The sequence below is a fragment of the Botryllus schlosseri genome, chromosome 4, assembly GCF_051294905.1.
Source record: "Botryllus schlosseri isolate E-star chromosome 4, Bs_hap1, whole genome shotgun sequence".
Classification (NCBI taxonomy): domain Eukaryota; kingdom Metazoa; phylum Chordata; class Ascidiacea; order Stolidobranchia; family Styelidae; genus Botryllus; species Botryllus schlosseri.
Window position 1 is genome coordinate 13391721 of NC_137239.1, and position 12540 is coordinate 13404260.

The 12540-nt window shown below is 41.3% G+C and overlaps 1 protein-coding gene across 1 annotated transcript in view; it reads right to left on the minus strand.

Annotated features, from left to right (window-relative positions):
* The window catches only part of LOC145438147 (protein-tyrosine sulfotransferase 2-like), a 43530-nt gene extending 32168 nt beyond the window's left edge, over positions 1-11362 (minus strand). The window contains exons 1-2 of the mRNA XM_080315529.1: positions 10383-11362; positions 8676-8842 (exon numbers count right to left, since the gene is read on the minus strand). Of these exons, the coding sequence (XP_080171655.1) occupies positions 8676-8842; positions 10383-10514 (299 nt within the window). The 5' untranslated portion in view covers positions 10515-11362. The remainder of the gene's footprint in view (positions 1-8675; positions 8843-10382) is intronic.
* Between the last annotated feature and the right edge of the window lie 1178 nt (positions 11363-12540).

The following is a 12540-nucleotide window of genomic DNA, read 5'->3' on the forward strand; positions in this document are numbered from 1 at the left end:
CGCAACACAGCTAGGCCAGCAACTATAAGGTACTAAGAAACGACAAATTAGGAGCGAGACAATATATAGCAGAGAAGACAGGTAATCAAGTAATAATTGGTTTAACTAAATGTAAAGGACGAGACAATCGCACACAAGAATTCACCACACGTAGCACGCGTGACAATTTGAAACAAATGCCGTATAATGCGTAATGCGACAATGGCAACAAAGAAGGTTTGAACTAAACTATATAGAAAGAGTGATTTCTTGTTATTTTAATTGCTACTCATACTTTGCCCCATTGCCTATATTTTGAATCTGGATTACGCATGCGAGGTACGTAGGCAGCGTAGTCGTGGCATATTAATGAACATGAACATTGAACAGGCTTCAAAGGAAACTAATATTCCCGTTGAGTTGATACGCAAGAACGCAACCTATCGTTTTAGTCATTCAACAAGCAAGTTTTATGTTTTGAATTCCAAGTAACCTTTCGCGGGCCGCACAGAATAGCTTCGCGGGCCGCACTTTGCCCAGGCCTGCCGTATCCAATACAACTTATCCGTATTGCTCTTCGAATAAACTACGGGCCTTATAATATGGGGCAGGGTGGCATACCATGATATTTTCTACAACTTGCTGTTCGAGCGAACAGAGGATAAGTATCGCATTCTCATGTCAACACTATAATTTTCATCCCATCATGCGGACAAACGCTTGTGCTGTCAAAAATTGGATACTTCCTGGTATGCATCAATATGAATCAAGCTCTGCACCTTTCGCATAGCTCAATTTGCAGCTTTTGACAATCAATGCGAACGAATTACGATCGTTTTCACAACTATTTACTTGCTTGAGTAGATTTAAAGTCAGTCTATTCTACTTCTACTTCAAGTAGTTTCAGGTTGCTTATGGAAGAAGTACTTCTACCTGTACTTGAGTACATTTTTCCATCGCTACTTCTACTTCTACTTGAGTAGCTTTTTTGACTACTTTGACCACCTCTGCTGCTCAGCTGGTGTCGCGGCAATGATACCGTTGTATTACTTATCTGACGCGAAAGGTCTCCGGCATTCAGAGAAATCGGAATGGTGATTGATAAATGATAAACCAAATTCCAACGTCCCCGTTTAGTTAAATCTCCTATATTCCTGACAAGGGCTGTATAGGCCTAGGCTTAGTAATAGAGTATCACAGCGAAAAGCAAAGGTAAGGATTTGGTGTTAACATTTTAGAATCATTTGACTGGTCCTGCCCGCAAGCTATCTAATAAAGGATTGAATCCGGACCGCGACCCCAGTTTAGTTCGACACCCCTGCTGTAAACCTTTAATCAACATTTTACCTGCTGCATTCGCGGACCAAGCCCTACCCTTACAGGTCAAGAAAAGGCTGCTAAAGTGTACTCACACTTAATTACAGCTACTTTATCGACACCCTCCATCAACAGCACAACGTGTCTCTGGAGCCCTATACTGCAGGCGGGCTAAGCCAATCGATATCATAATAATCTGACATATCCAATGTATACAGCTACCCAGACGGAAACATCTCCATAAGTTGAATGACAATGCGCGAAAAGTCGTAGGGACCTTATGCATCCTGTGGATCCAGTTCTACCCTTACAAGTATAGGAAAGGCTGTTAATTTGTGTGCTTGCTTCTACCGAAGCGTCTATAGAAAGTGTTAACAGCGCAGCGTTCCTCAGCGACGCGATTGCGCTTCGAAACACAAGCTCATGGGTCATGGCCCATTATCGCGACGCCAGCTGAGCACTCACTCTCGCCGCGCAACCACGCATTTGCTCCTGACCTACGGCTCTCGTTTCGCCAGGCAGCATTGTTGTGTCAATATTCCACTCTCCATAACAATGAACAATTCGACGCTGATTGTGGGGGTTCCAGTGCCACAAGAGAAATGAAATTTATATTCTCGTAACGGCAGCGGCAGCTTTCGATTGATACCCGTTTTTATCAAATTTGATGCTCGGCAAGCCGGTCAAAATTTACCGTCAAATTGCCTTCAGCTAAATGGAAAATGTGACGTATACCAATTTCACTGAGCCTTGAGATTTGCTTGTGTCCCCATCATATATGACACTATGCTGATACTATTAACTAACATATGGATAAATACGCATCACATGATTAACGGTCGAGTGATGCTTAGGTTTATGACTAGAAAAAAAATTTGCCTGTAGCAGGAATTAATGAACATTTTGGTATAAATTAATAAAATTATAATCATTTTGTTCAAATCGAAAAAAATGTCACGAACAAATTAACTTCAATTTTCGACACTGGTCCAAATATAGAAAAAAATTACAATTCAAAGGTATTCTTTGCTACAAATTTAATCTTCATATATATGTCCCTTTGCACTTCTGGTAAAGTTCATCCATCAATTTGACTTCCCTCTCTGTTATTATGTTAGTTCCAGGGACATCTACAACGGACATATCCGACTTCCAATGGGATTTTAAGGTACTTTATCGCTGCAGGACATTCGAGCACAAAGATGGCAGCAAATAATCTTTGGTATACTCTAGAGCCCGACCGATATCGAATTTCTTGGTCGATACCGATATCTCACACCTTGACCGAGAACCGCAATACATTCAGCCGATATTCAAAAGAAGCATATATATATAATAGCACATTTTCAAAGCTTCAGAACATTTATTTGAACATCTTTGCAGCCATTGTTATACTTGAACATGAAATAAACTAGAAAGGCTACATCTGGAATACTGTTAAGTGTAAGCTATGTGACATATATCAATATTCTCAGTCTATCGGTCAAAGATGATAGTTTTGTGACTTCCTGAGACGTAACGAAAATTGCCGATACTTTTTCAGCTTCAATAGCCGATACCGATGATTCTTTCAAAGTGTGATATCGTCCCGATATTATCGGCGAACCGATAATAGGTCGGGCTACAGTATATTCCATCTATAGACATCTGGTTAGAATACCAAGCTTCCTGACACGCATTTGCGATGAATAAGCATGATATCTCAAGAGTTATTCTTCATCTGGGGACTTGGCAGTACGGAATTATACCCTTGAGCACCATCTCGCATTGCGTAGAAGATGGAAGTTGATGCTATTAGTGGTAATATACTATTTTCTCTGAAAGAGCGGCACGCTCTGCACAGCACATAGATAAACTTAAAATCATGACTCCATCCTCGGTTTTCTAATATTTTCATTTGAAATTATGGCTTGGTGGATTGTACCAAGTTTTCGTAGTGTCTTACCATATCATCTCCAAATTTGTAGCTGAGAGTTGGATTTGTGGAGGATGTTGGATTGAAGAACTCTGACATATGCTTTAAGAATCGATAATATTATGTTGGCAACCAATGCATTGTGCTTTATGAAAACCCTTGCTCATCATTGCAATTTGCAGTTTCACAACGACATGCCGCCGCCCGGTATCACCAGATACTGAGTCACATAATATATTGCATTTTCAAATTTTCATCACATTCCTCGAATCGGTTTTCTAGACCGCTGAAAATATGTTGAATTGTTCTACTTTCGCCTTTTCGAACAGCCAGTTGGATTTGTGTCAGACAAATTGAAATTATACGATATATACCAGTGGTTCTTAACCTGGCCTCCAGCGCCCCCCAAGGGACACTCAAGAACTCACTGTGCAGACCCTTGGACAACAGTACGTAACGACTAAAAAAAAGGTGATAACTTCGGATTTGTTGTGCGCAACGTAGATATTCTGTGCGCAGAGACCGTGTCAGCACTGCGCACGTGCGCAGCTTAGAGGGAACATTGCACCTCACTCAGCTCTACCGGTAAATCTGGTAACGTGAGCAGAGAGGACAAGAAATTGATAGCAATATATATGCAATTCACGATCTTATTGACCGATTTTATCGTGAATTATCGAAAATTTTCGCGCTTCGCACAGGCTCGCTAAACAGTACAGCTGATTTCGCGGCAAAAGAAAACAACTTGATGGGGGCGGTCGGTTTATCACCCTATGGGAGCCCAAGACCCAAGTTTTTTCGGGGGGCCTGACGAAGTTCAGTTTCGTTTCTGCCAATGAGTATACGCCCGGAGATGTATAATTATTATTGAGGGGTCCTACCTTTTCAATCACACATCACTCAGCTCTACCGGTAAATCTGTTTACGTGAGCAGAGAGAGAGGATAAAAATTGATATCAATATACATGCAATTCCAGATCATATTGACCAATTCAATCAATAAATATTGAAATTTTTCGCGCTTCGTGCGTCTAGGCGAGAATAGCTTGTTCAGAAAATGGACATCCCATGTAGATGTCTAGTATCAGCAAATAGCGGATAGCCGAAGGGGGATCTAGGGGCGAAGCCCCCGGAAATTTGGTTTATCACCCGATGACCCGTTTTTTTGGGGGGGGGCTGACGAAGTGCTGTTACGGCCCTGGTAACGAATTAATTGTACCTACGGGCACGCCCGAATATGTTTATTTATTCATTACGTGCCCTTTATTTTCCAATACAACAGCTTACTCAGCGCTACTGGTAAATCTGATTACGTTGGGGAGAGGATAAAAAGTTTATAGCTACTTATATAATTACCATCTATTCATTCATGCATTATAGAAAATTTTGGTACCTAGGACGAACAGGCCACACAAACTTTGCTGACCATCGAAATCATGCTACGGGGTTTTTGGGGGCGAAGCCCTCAGAAGTTTGGTTTATCACGCTATGGGTGCGCAAGGCAATCGTTTTTAGGAGGGTTGACGAAGTGCCGTTACGGCCCTCCCTCTTACTCATTGTCTTTATTACATTCCTTACAATATGAGGTTGGGGGGCGCTGGAGCATGAAAATTTTTGAAAGGGGGCGTTGGAGGAAAAAAGGTTAAGAACCACTGATATATACAGTCTACATCTAAAATCAAAATTTTTAATTATTTAATAATTATTTAATATTGTATCTAAGCAAGAAAACGATCGGATTAATTCAATCTGGGCAATCACAATTTACCAAAATACTATTTTAAATTTCGCAATTGGAATTGTGTCAGTTAAATTGAAATAAGTCGGTATATATATTGTATAGTCTGTATCTACAAAAAAAGCCTACAGTGAAAACTGGAAAATTTTTGTGAGTGAGGTTTTTGTTTAACCAGTCTTAATTTTTGTTAATTTTGAAATCAGGACACAAAAGTTCATCGTTTGTGACTACAGGACACACAAAATTTTGAATTTTTTTTTGTAGTGATAACCCTAGTGATGCTACAGTCGCAGATTTGTCGTCGCTTCATAGCATGAAACGGCAACGTAATTGCTAATCCCATAGATGACGACCCGAGCGCTCAAATTTATTGAAGTTGATCTTATTTGAAAGCTACAGTCACGCTGATTCTGATAATGCGCATCAAAATTTGATCAGGGAAATGGAACCCCCGCAAAATACTCCTCAAAGTATGAAAATCGGCATTGTTCTGAACAATCGAAACCCCGGAAGGACCATTACTATGGTCATCGTGCTGCGTCGTTGCGATTGTTTAGAACAGTGGTTCTTAACCTTGCCCCCAGCAACCCCAAGGGACGCTGGCAATTTTGAAGGGGGCGGAAACGCTCAGGCGGCGATATGGGGGGCGCTGGGCTCAGGGGGTGGTATGGGGAGCGCTGGAGAAAAATGGCTTCGCAGTAGATGATGTGGTGGTAGGACATATACTTAATGAGTATTCAGAGCAAATTAACACCGAAAACTTCGTTATATATAGCCTACAAGATACATATAGGTTTAATTGTCCATGGGCGCCTAAATGACTGGCACCGAATGTTCCTGTCCTGGCAATCTGAACCCCAGAACACGAATTCCATCTGGCAGGGAAAAATTATATGCCAGTGAAGAAATACCAATTTGAAATCGTGTGCGTCTTCTAGTTTAGTACGATTGGGCGACAGGGATATCTAAAACTAGATATTCCTACTGGGCGATATCCCTGTTGGGCGATTCTATATTTTTTGATATAGCAGACAGGAAGTCACGAAATAACATCATGCAACGAAGTCATACCAACGGGTTCGCCCGCCCGAATATGTTTAATTATTAGTTACGGGCCCTACAGTTTCCAAGACACCTCACAATGTTCGCTTTAAGTTTTGATGAGTCTGCGCACACTCAACAACTCACTGCGCTGACTCTTGGACAACAGTGCGTAACGACTAAAAAAGGTCATAACATCGGATTTGTTGTGCGCAGCGTGGATTTTCTGTGCGCAGAGACCGTGTCAGCACTGCGCACGCGCGCAGCTTAAAGGGAACATTGCACCTCACTCATCTCTACCGGTAAATCTGGTAACGTGAGCAGAGAGGACAAGAAATTGATAGCAATATATATGCAATTCCCGATCTTACTGACCGATTTTATCGTGAATTATCGAAAGTTTTCGCGCTTCGCACTGGCTCGCTAAACAGTACAGCTGATTCCGTGGCAAAAGCGAACAACGTGATGGGGGCCGTCGGTTTATCACCCTATGGGAGCCCAAGACCCAAGTTTTTTCGGGGGCCTGACGAGGTGCCGTTTCGTTCCTGCCAACGCCCGAAGATGTATAATTATTATTGAGGGGTCCTACCTTTTCAATCACACATCACTCAGCTTTACCAGTAAATCTGTTTACGTGAGCAGAGAGAGTATAAAAATTGATCTCAATATACATGCAATTCCCGATCATATTGACCACTTCAATCATTAATTAGTTAAATTTTTCGCGCCTCGCGCGTCTAGGCGAGAATAGCTGCCTCAGTAAATGGACACCCAATGTAGATGACCAGTATCAGCAAATATAGCGGATAGCCGAATGGGGGGCTGGGGGCGAAGCCCCCGAAGTTTGGTTTAACACCCGATGGGGGGCCCAAGACCAACGTTTTTTTTTGGGGGGGGGGGGGCTGACGAAGTGCTGTTACGGCCCTGGTAACGAATAATTGTACCTACGGGAACGCCCGAATATGTTTAATTATTAATTACGTGCCCTTTATTTTCCCATACAACAGCTCACTCAGCGCTACTGGTAAATCTGATTACGTGGGCTGAGAGGATAAAAAGTTTATAGCGATCTGTATATGTAATTACCACCTATTCATTCAGGCATTATAGAAAATGTTGGTACCTAGGGCGACCAGGCCACACAAACTTTGCTGACCATCGAAATCACGCTATGGAGTTCTTGGGGGCGAAGCCCTCAGAAGTTTGGTTTATCACGCTATGGGTGCGCCAGGCAATCGTTTTAGGGGGTTTCACGAAGTGCTGTTACAGCCTTCCCTCTTACTCATTGTCTTTATTACATTCCTTACAATATGAGGTTTGGGGGGCGCTGGAGCACGATAATTTTTGAAAGGGGGCGCTGGAGGAAAAAAGGTTAAGAACCGTTGGTTTAGAACAATGCCGATTTTCATACTTTGAATGCTATTTCGGGGTGGTTCCATTGCCTTGATGAAAATTTAATGTATATTATCAGAATCAGTGCGACTGTAGCTTTCGAATAATATTAACGTTAATAAATTTGAGCGCTCGGGTCGTCATCTATGGGATTAGCAATTACGTTGCCGTTTCATGCTTTGAAGCGACAACAAATCTGCGACTATAGCATCACTCGACCGTGAATCACGTGATGCGCATCTATCTGTAGGTTAGTTATCTATACACTGATACCGATAACTAGGGCTGGGCAAAATCGAGCACCTGGGTGATTCGATTCTGAATCACGTTTTACGCTTCGAGTCGAGTCGGGAAATCGAGTATCACTCATTATGACGTCACAACTAATGTATCATGCCAAAGTTCAAATATGTACGTTTTATGCCACCACAAAGAATATAATGCCTGTTATCTGTCACGCTAAAGATAATTTGATATTTTTTCAACCATACCGATTTCATTGCACTTGTTTGACAATGTTTTGGGATGATCATGACTTCGGAAATGTGTTATTTCCAGAAACTATCGTAACTTCGTAAAGTGTCTCTTATGCTGCAACACGGCACATCAAGGTTTCAAGGCTTCCTCAGTGGAACATAGTATAAAAACTATAATATTCGTTAGTAAATTAACTTTCAGTTGCGAGGAGCGTATAATTTCAGTACTCGAAAAAATCGTCTTTTACTACTCGACTCGAATCATTAAAATTGTTACCCGATTCAGATTCGAGTACTCGAATCATTGTGTCCAGTTCTACCGATAACCCTAAAAATTCAGCGAAAGCGTTATATCACGTCATATTGGTCATACTCAATGTGTCTGTAACGCCATCATTGATTATCCGGAGTTAAAAATGAGTTTTTGTGAACAAAACGCAATATTGCTTTCGATACATACATTCCAGAGCAGTTAACTGGTAACTGTAATTGCGCATGTGTCTCCGCAAATATGTAGACTGTCCTGTATAGTGTTTAACAAATGGGCCCATTCCCCACCAGAAACCATTGAATTCCCCACCAGTGGGAAATTCCCCACCGGTTGGGAACCACTGCCCTAGAATGATTGCCAACACAGCCTAATATCATGTACATAGAAAAAGGCATTTTGACGCATCTCCAGTTCGACATTGTCATTAAGATCATATAAAACTGCTATGGGTATGTACTGTGTATGCATCCTGCTGTAGCAAGTAGCATTTGATTTACCTCTAGTTACTATAAAAGCCTACGTTTCTTTTTATTGCAGGAGACTTACTGCATTGATTCCCTCCTCATAATCAATAACTGCGGAATGACATGTGTTTCTGGGCCGCATCTTATGTCCGGGTGCGCGTCAAGCATGGTCCTCATGAGGGTAGTCCCGCTTCGTGGTACACCTCCAATGAATATAATTGGGAGTTGGAAATCTTTTCTGCTGTAGATCTGCATTTGATGAAATATAATGATATTGAGGCGTGTACGCCGACTGGCCATTTACTGCATTTTTTTAAATGTTTGGCGTCTCGTTACTCATTAATCCAGCTGCTTTTTAATACAGTTTCATCCCAACTTTAGACTTATATCAGCTGTTGAACATGAAGATTATAGGAATAGGAATAGGAATACGACGTAGTATACTTTTGTCATGATGTAGCCTATTTGCTGCATATACACCGAATTATGAGATACGTACACACGATATGTACATTGTACATACATATGCATACCATGAGTGCATGATGTACATATACCGCCGAGAAAGGATTTTACAGTCTTGCACCACCCCACCTACCATGCCATACGGATAATGATGAGCTCCAAGATAGAAAGCCACGCATTACAATTCTACTGACCGGGATTGAGCCCACGACCTACCGATCAACAAGCCGGACGCTCCACCATTACGCTCGTTCAAGAAGAATTAAATGGTTAATCTCATCTGCGAATCGAATAAACATTAATTTGTCTGCGACGTCTTAGCTTACATTGTATATATATTACAAAACCTCCAAAAATCCCTCGATAAAAGCAAATATTCAAAAGCTAGCAAAACAAGATCATGTCAAACACGGAACGCATGACGATCAGATTCAAGCCAGATCACGTGACATTTCAATAGCGTTATTCGTGATCAGATTAGCAAGATTGCATAACTTTTACACTTTACGGGTGCACAATTTGTAGCGCAATGTGATATGGAATTAGGATTTTCGATTAAATATCACAGCCGCAAAAGCAACATCGGGTTTTACGCGAATAGATAGATGAATATCTCACTCTCTAAAATTGGATCGATATGGACATTCGAGAATAAGGTCACTTTGTGTATATATGCTTGGTATGACAAGACCGACTTACGTAGATGACAATTTTCTTATACTCCACAAATCCGCAAATGGAAATTCATCCAGCAATTTGTCAAACACAGTTTCGATTGGTACGTATACAAATTATCAGGATAAGTGATAGCTACTATAAGGTGTTTTCTGCGCAAAAATCCCCACAGGTAACCACGTCTACTATTTTAGTATTGCTGTTTTCTCGCATAGATTAGGGCCCGACACTATCATGACTTCAAGTTTCGAGTTAATACGAAACTAGGCGGCGCGGGATTCTTCAACATTACGTACGAATGAAACCACGTTATCGACTATTTTATAGTAGATTATCGCGGGTCCTATGCTCGTGCTTGGCCTGATTCCGAATCGACCTACATGTGATACAAATGTGTATTTATTAGGTCACGTTTACGCCATTAAATTTCATCAGCTAGCTAATACATGTCCGGGCAAATATGTATGTTACAACGTATAATGTGCAATAGTGTAATCACGAATAGTTGCATAGAGTATATTTGACAGGTGACAATGTGACGAATACGGGATTTATACGTTAGCATACGTGAGACCATTTCGCAGTGTCTGATTTGCCTTTGCATTTCGCAAGATAAAGTAAAAAACCTCAGCATGCCTACGATACCTACGTGATTATCTTCTTTCGGCAGCCCACACTTCATGCATCCGATATTCTTTTTATCCATGGCTAATTTGTTCAGTAGACATACAGTAAAACACACTGCCACCAGCATTCCGAGCAATATTGCACGCGATTGCATTTCGGCCGTGCCTTATTTGACAGCGATATGTTTTGTTTCAATTTACATTGTTATTGTTATGCGAGTAATCCTGAATAACAACATTTGTAGAAGTATTTTACTTGTAGCGGACCACGGCCCAAGAAGCGATAATCCCGGAAAGTCTATTTCGTGAGTTTTCGAACGTCTCGTCTTGAGTCAGTACCTATAGCTTAGGCCAGTGGTTCCCAACCTTTTTCATCTCGTGCCTCCCTTGGCCGAAATTTAAGCCAAAATTCCCCCCTTAGGATGAATCTGCCCGATGATTAAAAAAGATCATTTTTACCGCGCAAACACCTGTTGACTGAGAGAATAAGACGGGCTGTACCGAGTGTTTTTTCTAGCAGTGCTGTAATAACAGTTTGAAGACCTCCAAAAACAATGGTCTTGGTCCGAATCAAACAAATTCTGTAAGGCTCGACTTGACAGACCCCCACACTTCCAGTTGTGTTTTCGGCTTACCATGCACCAATCGCTAATATAACTGCCGCGAAAAAATCAGTATGCATAAGTTTACTGGTCTCACGATTTGTTTCTCAAGCTTGCGTATGCATTTGGCCAATAATATTGGTACTTTCACATATGGTAGGGTTGACCAGACTCGAGACTGACTCGAGTCACCATTTTCTGATGACTCGACTTGACTCGAGTCATTTTTTCAAAATGCGGAAACGACTCGATTCGAGACAATCTGGGTATTGACTCGACTTGAACTCCAGTCATTGAGCATGACTCGAACCAAGCCATATGACTCGAGACTATAAGACGGCCAAGACCGATATTTCATTGTAATTTCGAAGAACAGTAAAGTGACCACCCTATCGGAATTTCGTCTAGTGGTACTTGACAATGCTACAAGAAACTGCTCAAAGTGAGGAAAATTAGTATATAACAAATGCATATTATTCAATATCACCAAACAGTGTTGACTTGAGTGTGACATGGACTCGGACTCGAGTCATAATACCATGATTCAGACTCTACCCTGTGCTCGGTGACTTGGACTCGGACTTGACTCAATGGTGAATTGAAAGTGATTCGAATTGACTCTAGTCAAAATTATGAAGGCGAGATTGATTTGTGACTTGGAGCCTCGGGACTTGGTTAAAGCATTGATACATGACGTACACGTGATCAGACTCCCTGTTAGAGCTCATTGAAATTTAGGAAATCGATTACGCTTCGGCGACATTGCACCGAGTTTAACATGTCTTTTTTCGATCAGGTTGCTGTTCACTAAAAATAAAGCAAGGCTAGCGATCTCTTTGACTTGAATCGATGAGGTTGGAATATTTTGTCACTGTCTGAAAATGTTGACTTGAAAATATAAGATATATATTTTCACTAGAGGCCTTGTTGTGATAGATTCGGCACGACATGTGCTCGCTTAGGATACATTTGATTGAGGCCGTCGCTGGCCTACAAAATTGCAGAAAATCTGAACTAGTTTAAAAAAGGGGGGATTTGTATGTGAAAAGGAGATTTCAAATAGCATTCGAACATACTTTCAGCAAACAAAAAACAGGCATAAGGAGCATACGTTCGAATGTAACTAGTTGACTACATGACAGTTCGGACATGAACAATTTGAGAAATCCGTTACAATTCTAAAGTGGAATTCCTCCCTGAAAATTGCAAAATTCCCCCCAAGGGGAGAATTCCTCCCCCGTTGGGAACCACTGGCTTAGGCTTACCATATTTTGGAAATCTAAAAAGAGGACACTTTTTCAGAAATTTGAGACTTGCAAAACCGGAAAAGAATTCTCAAACACCGGTGACTTTTTCCCACTTTGTGATCGGTTGACTAAAAAAAAAAAGGTCATCTTTCCGCTCAGAGCTCAAAATACAGTTTTTCTCTCCGCATTGCTAAGTGGATGACTAAAAAAAATAGGTCAACTTTTCGCTCAGAGCTAAAATCACCGTTTTTCACTCCGAAATACCCGCCGGAGCGTCACTTCTGTGCTAATTTACGGCATATCACTCGCAATTTGCTCTAAATCTGACCTAA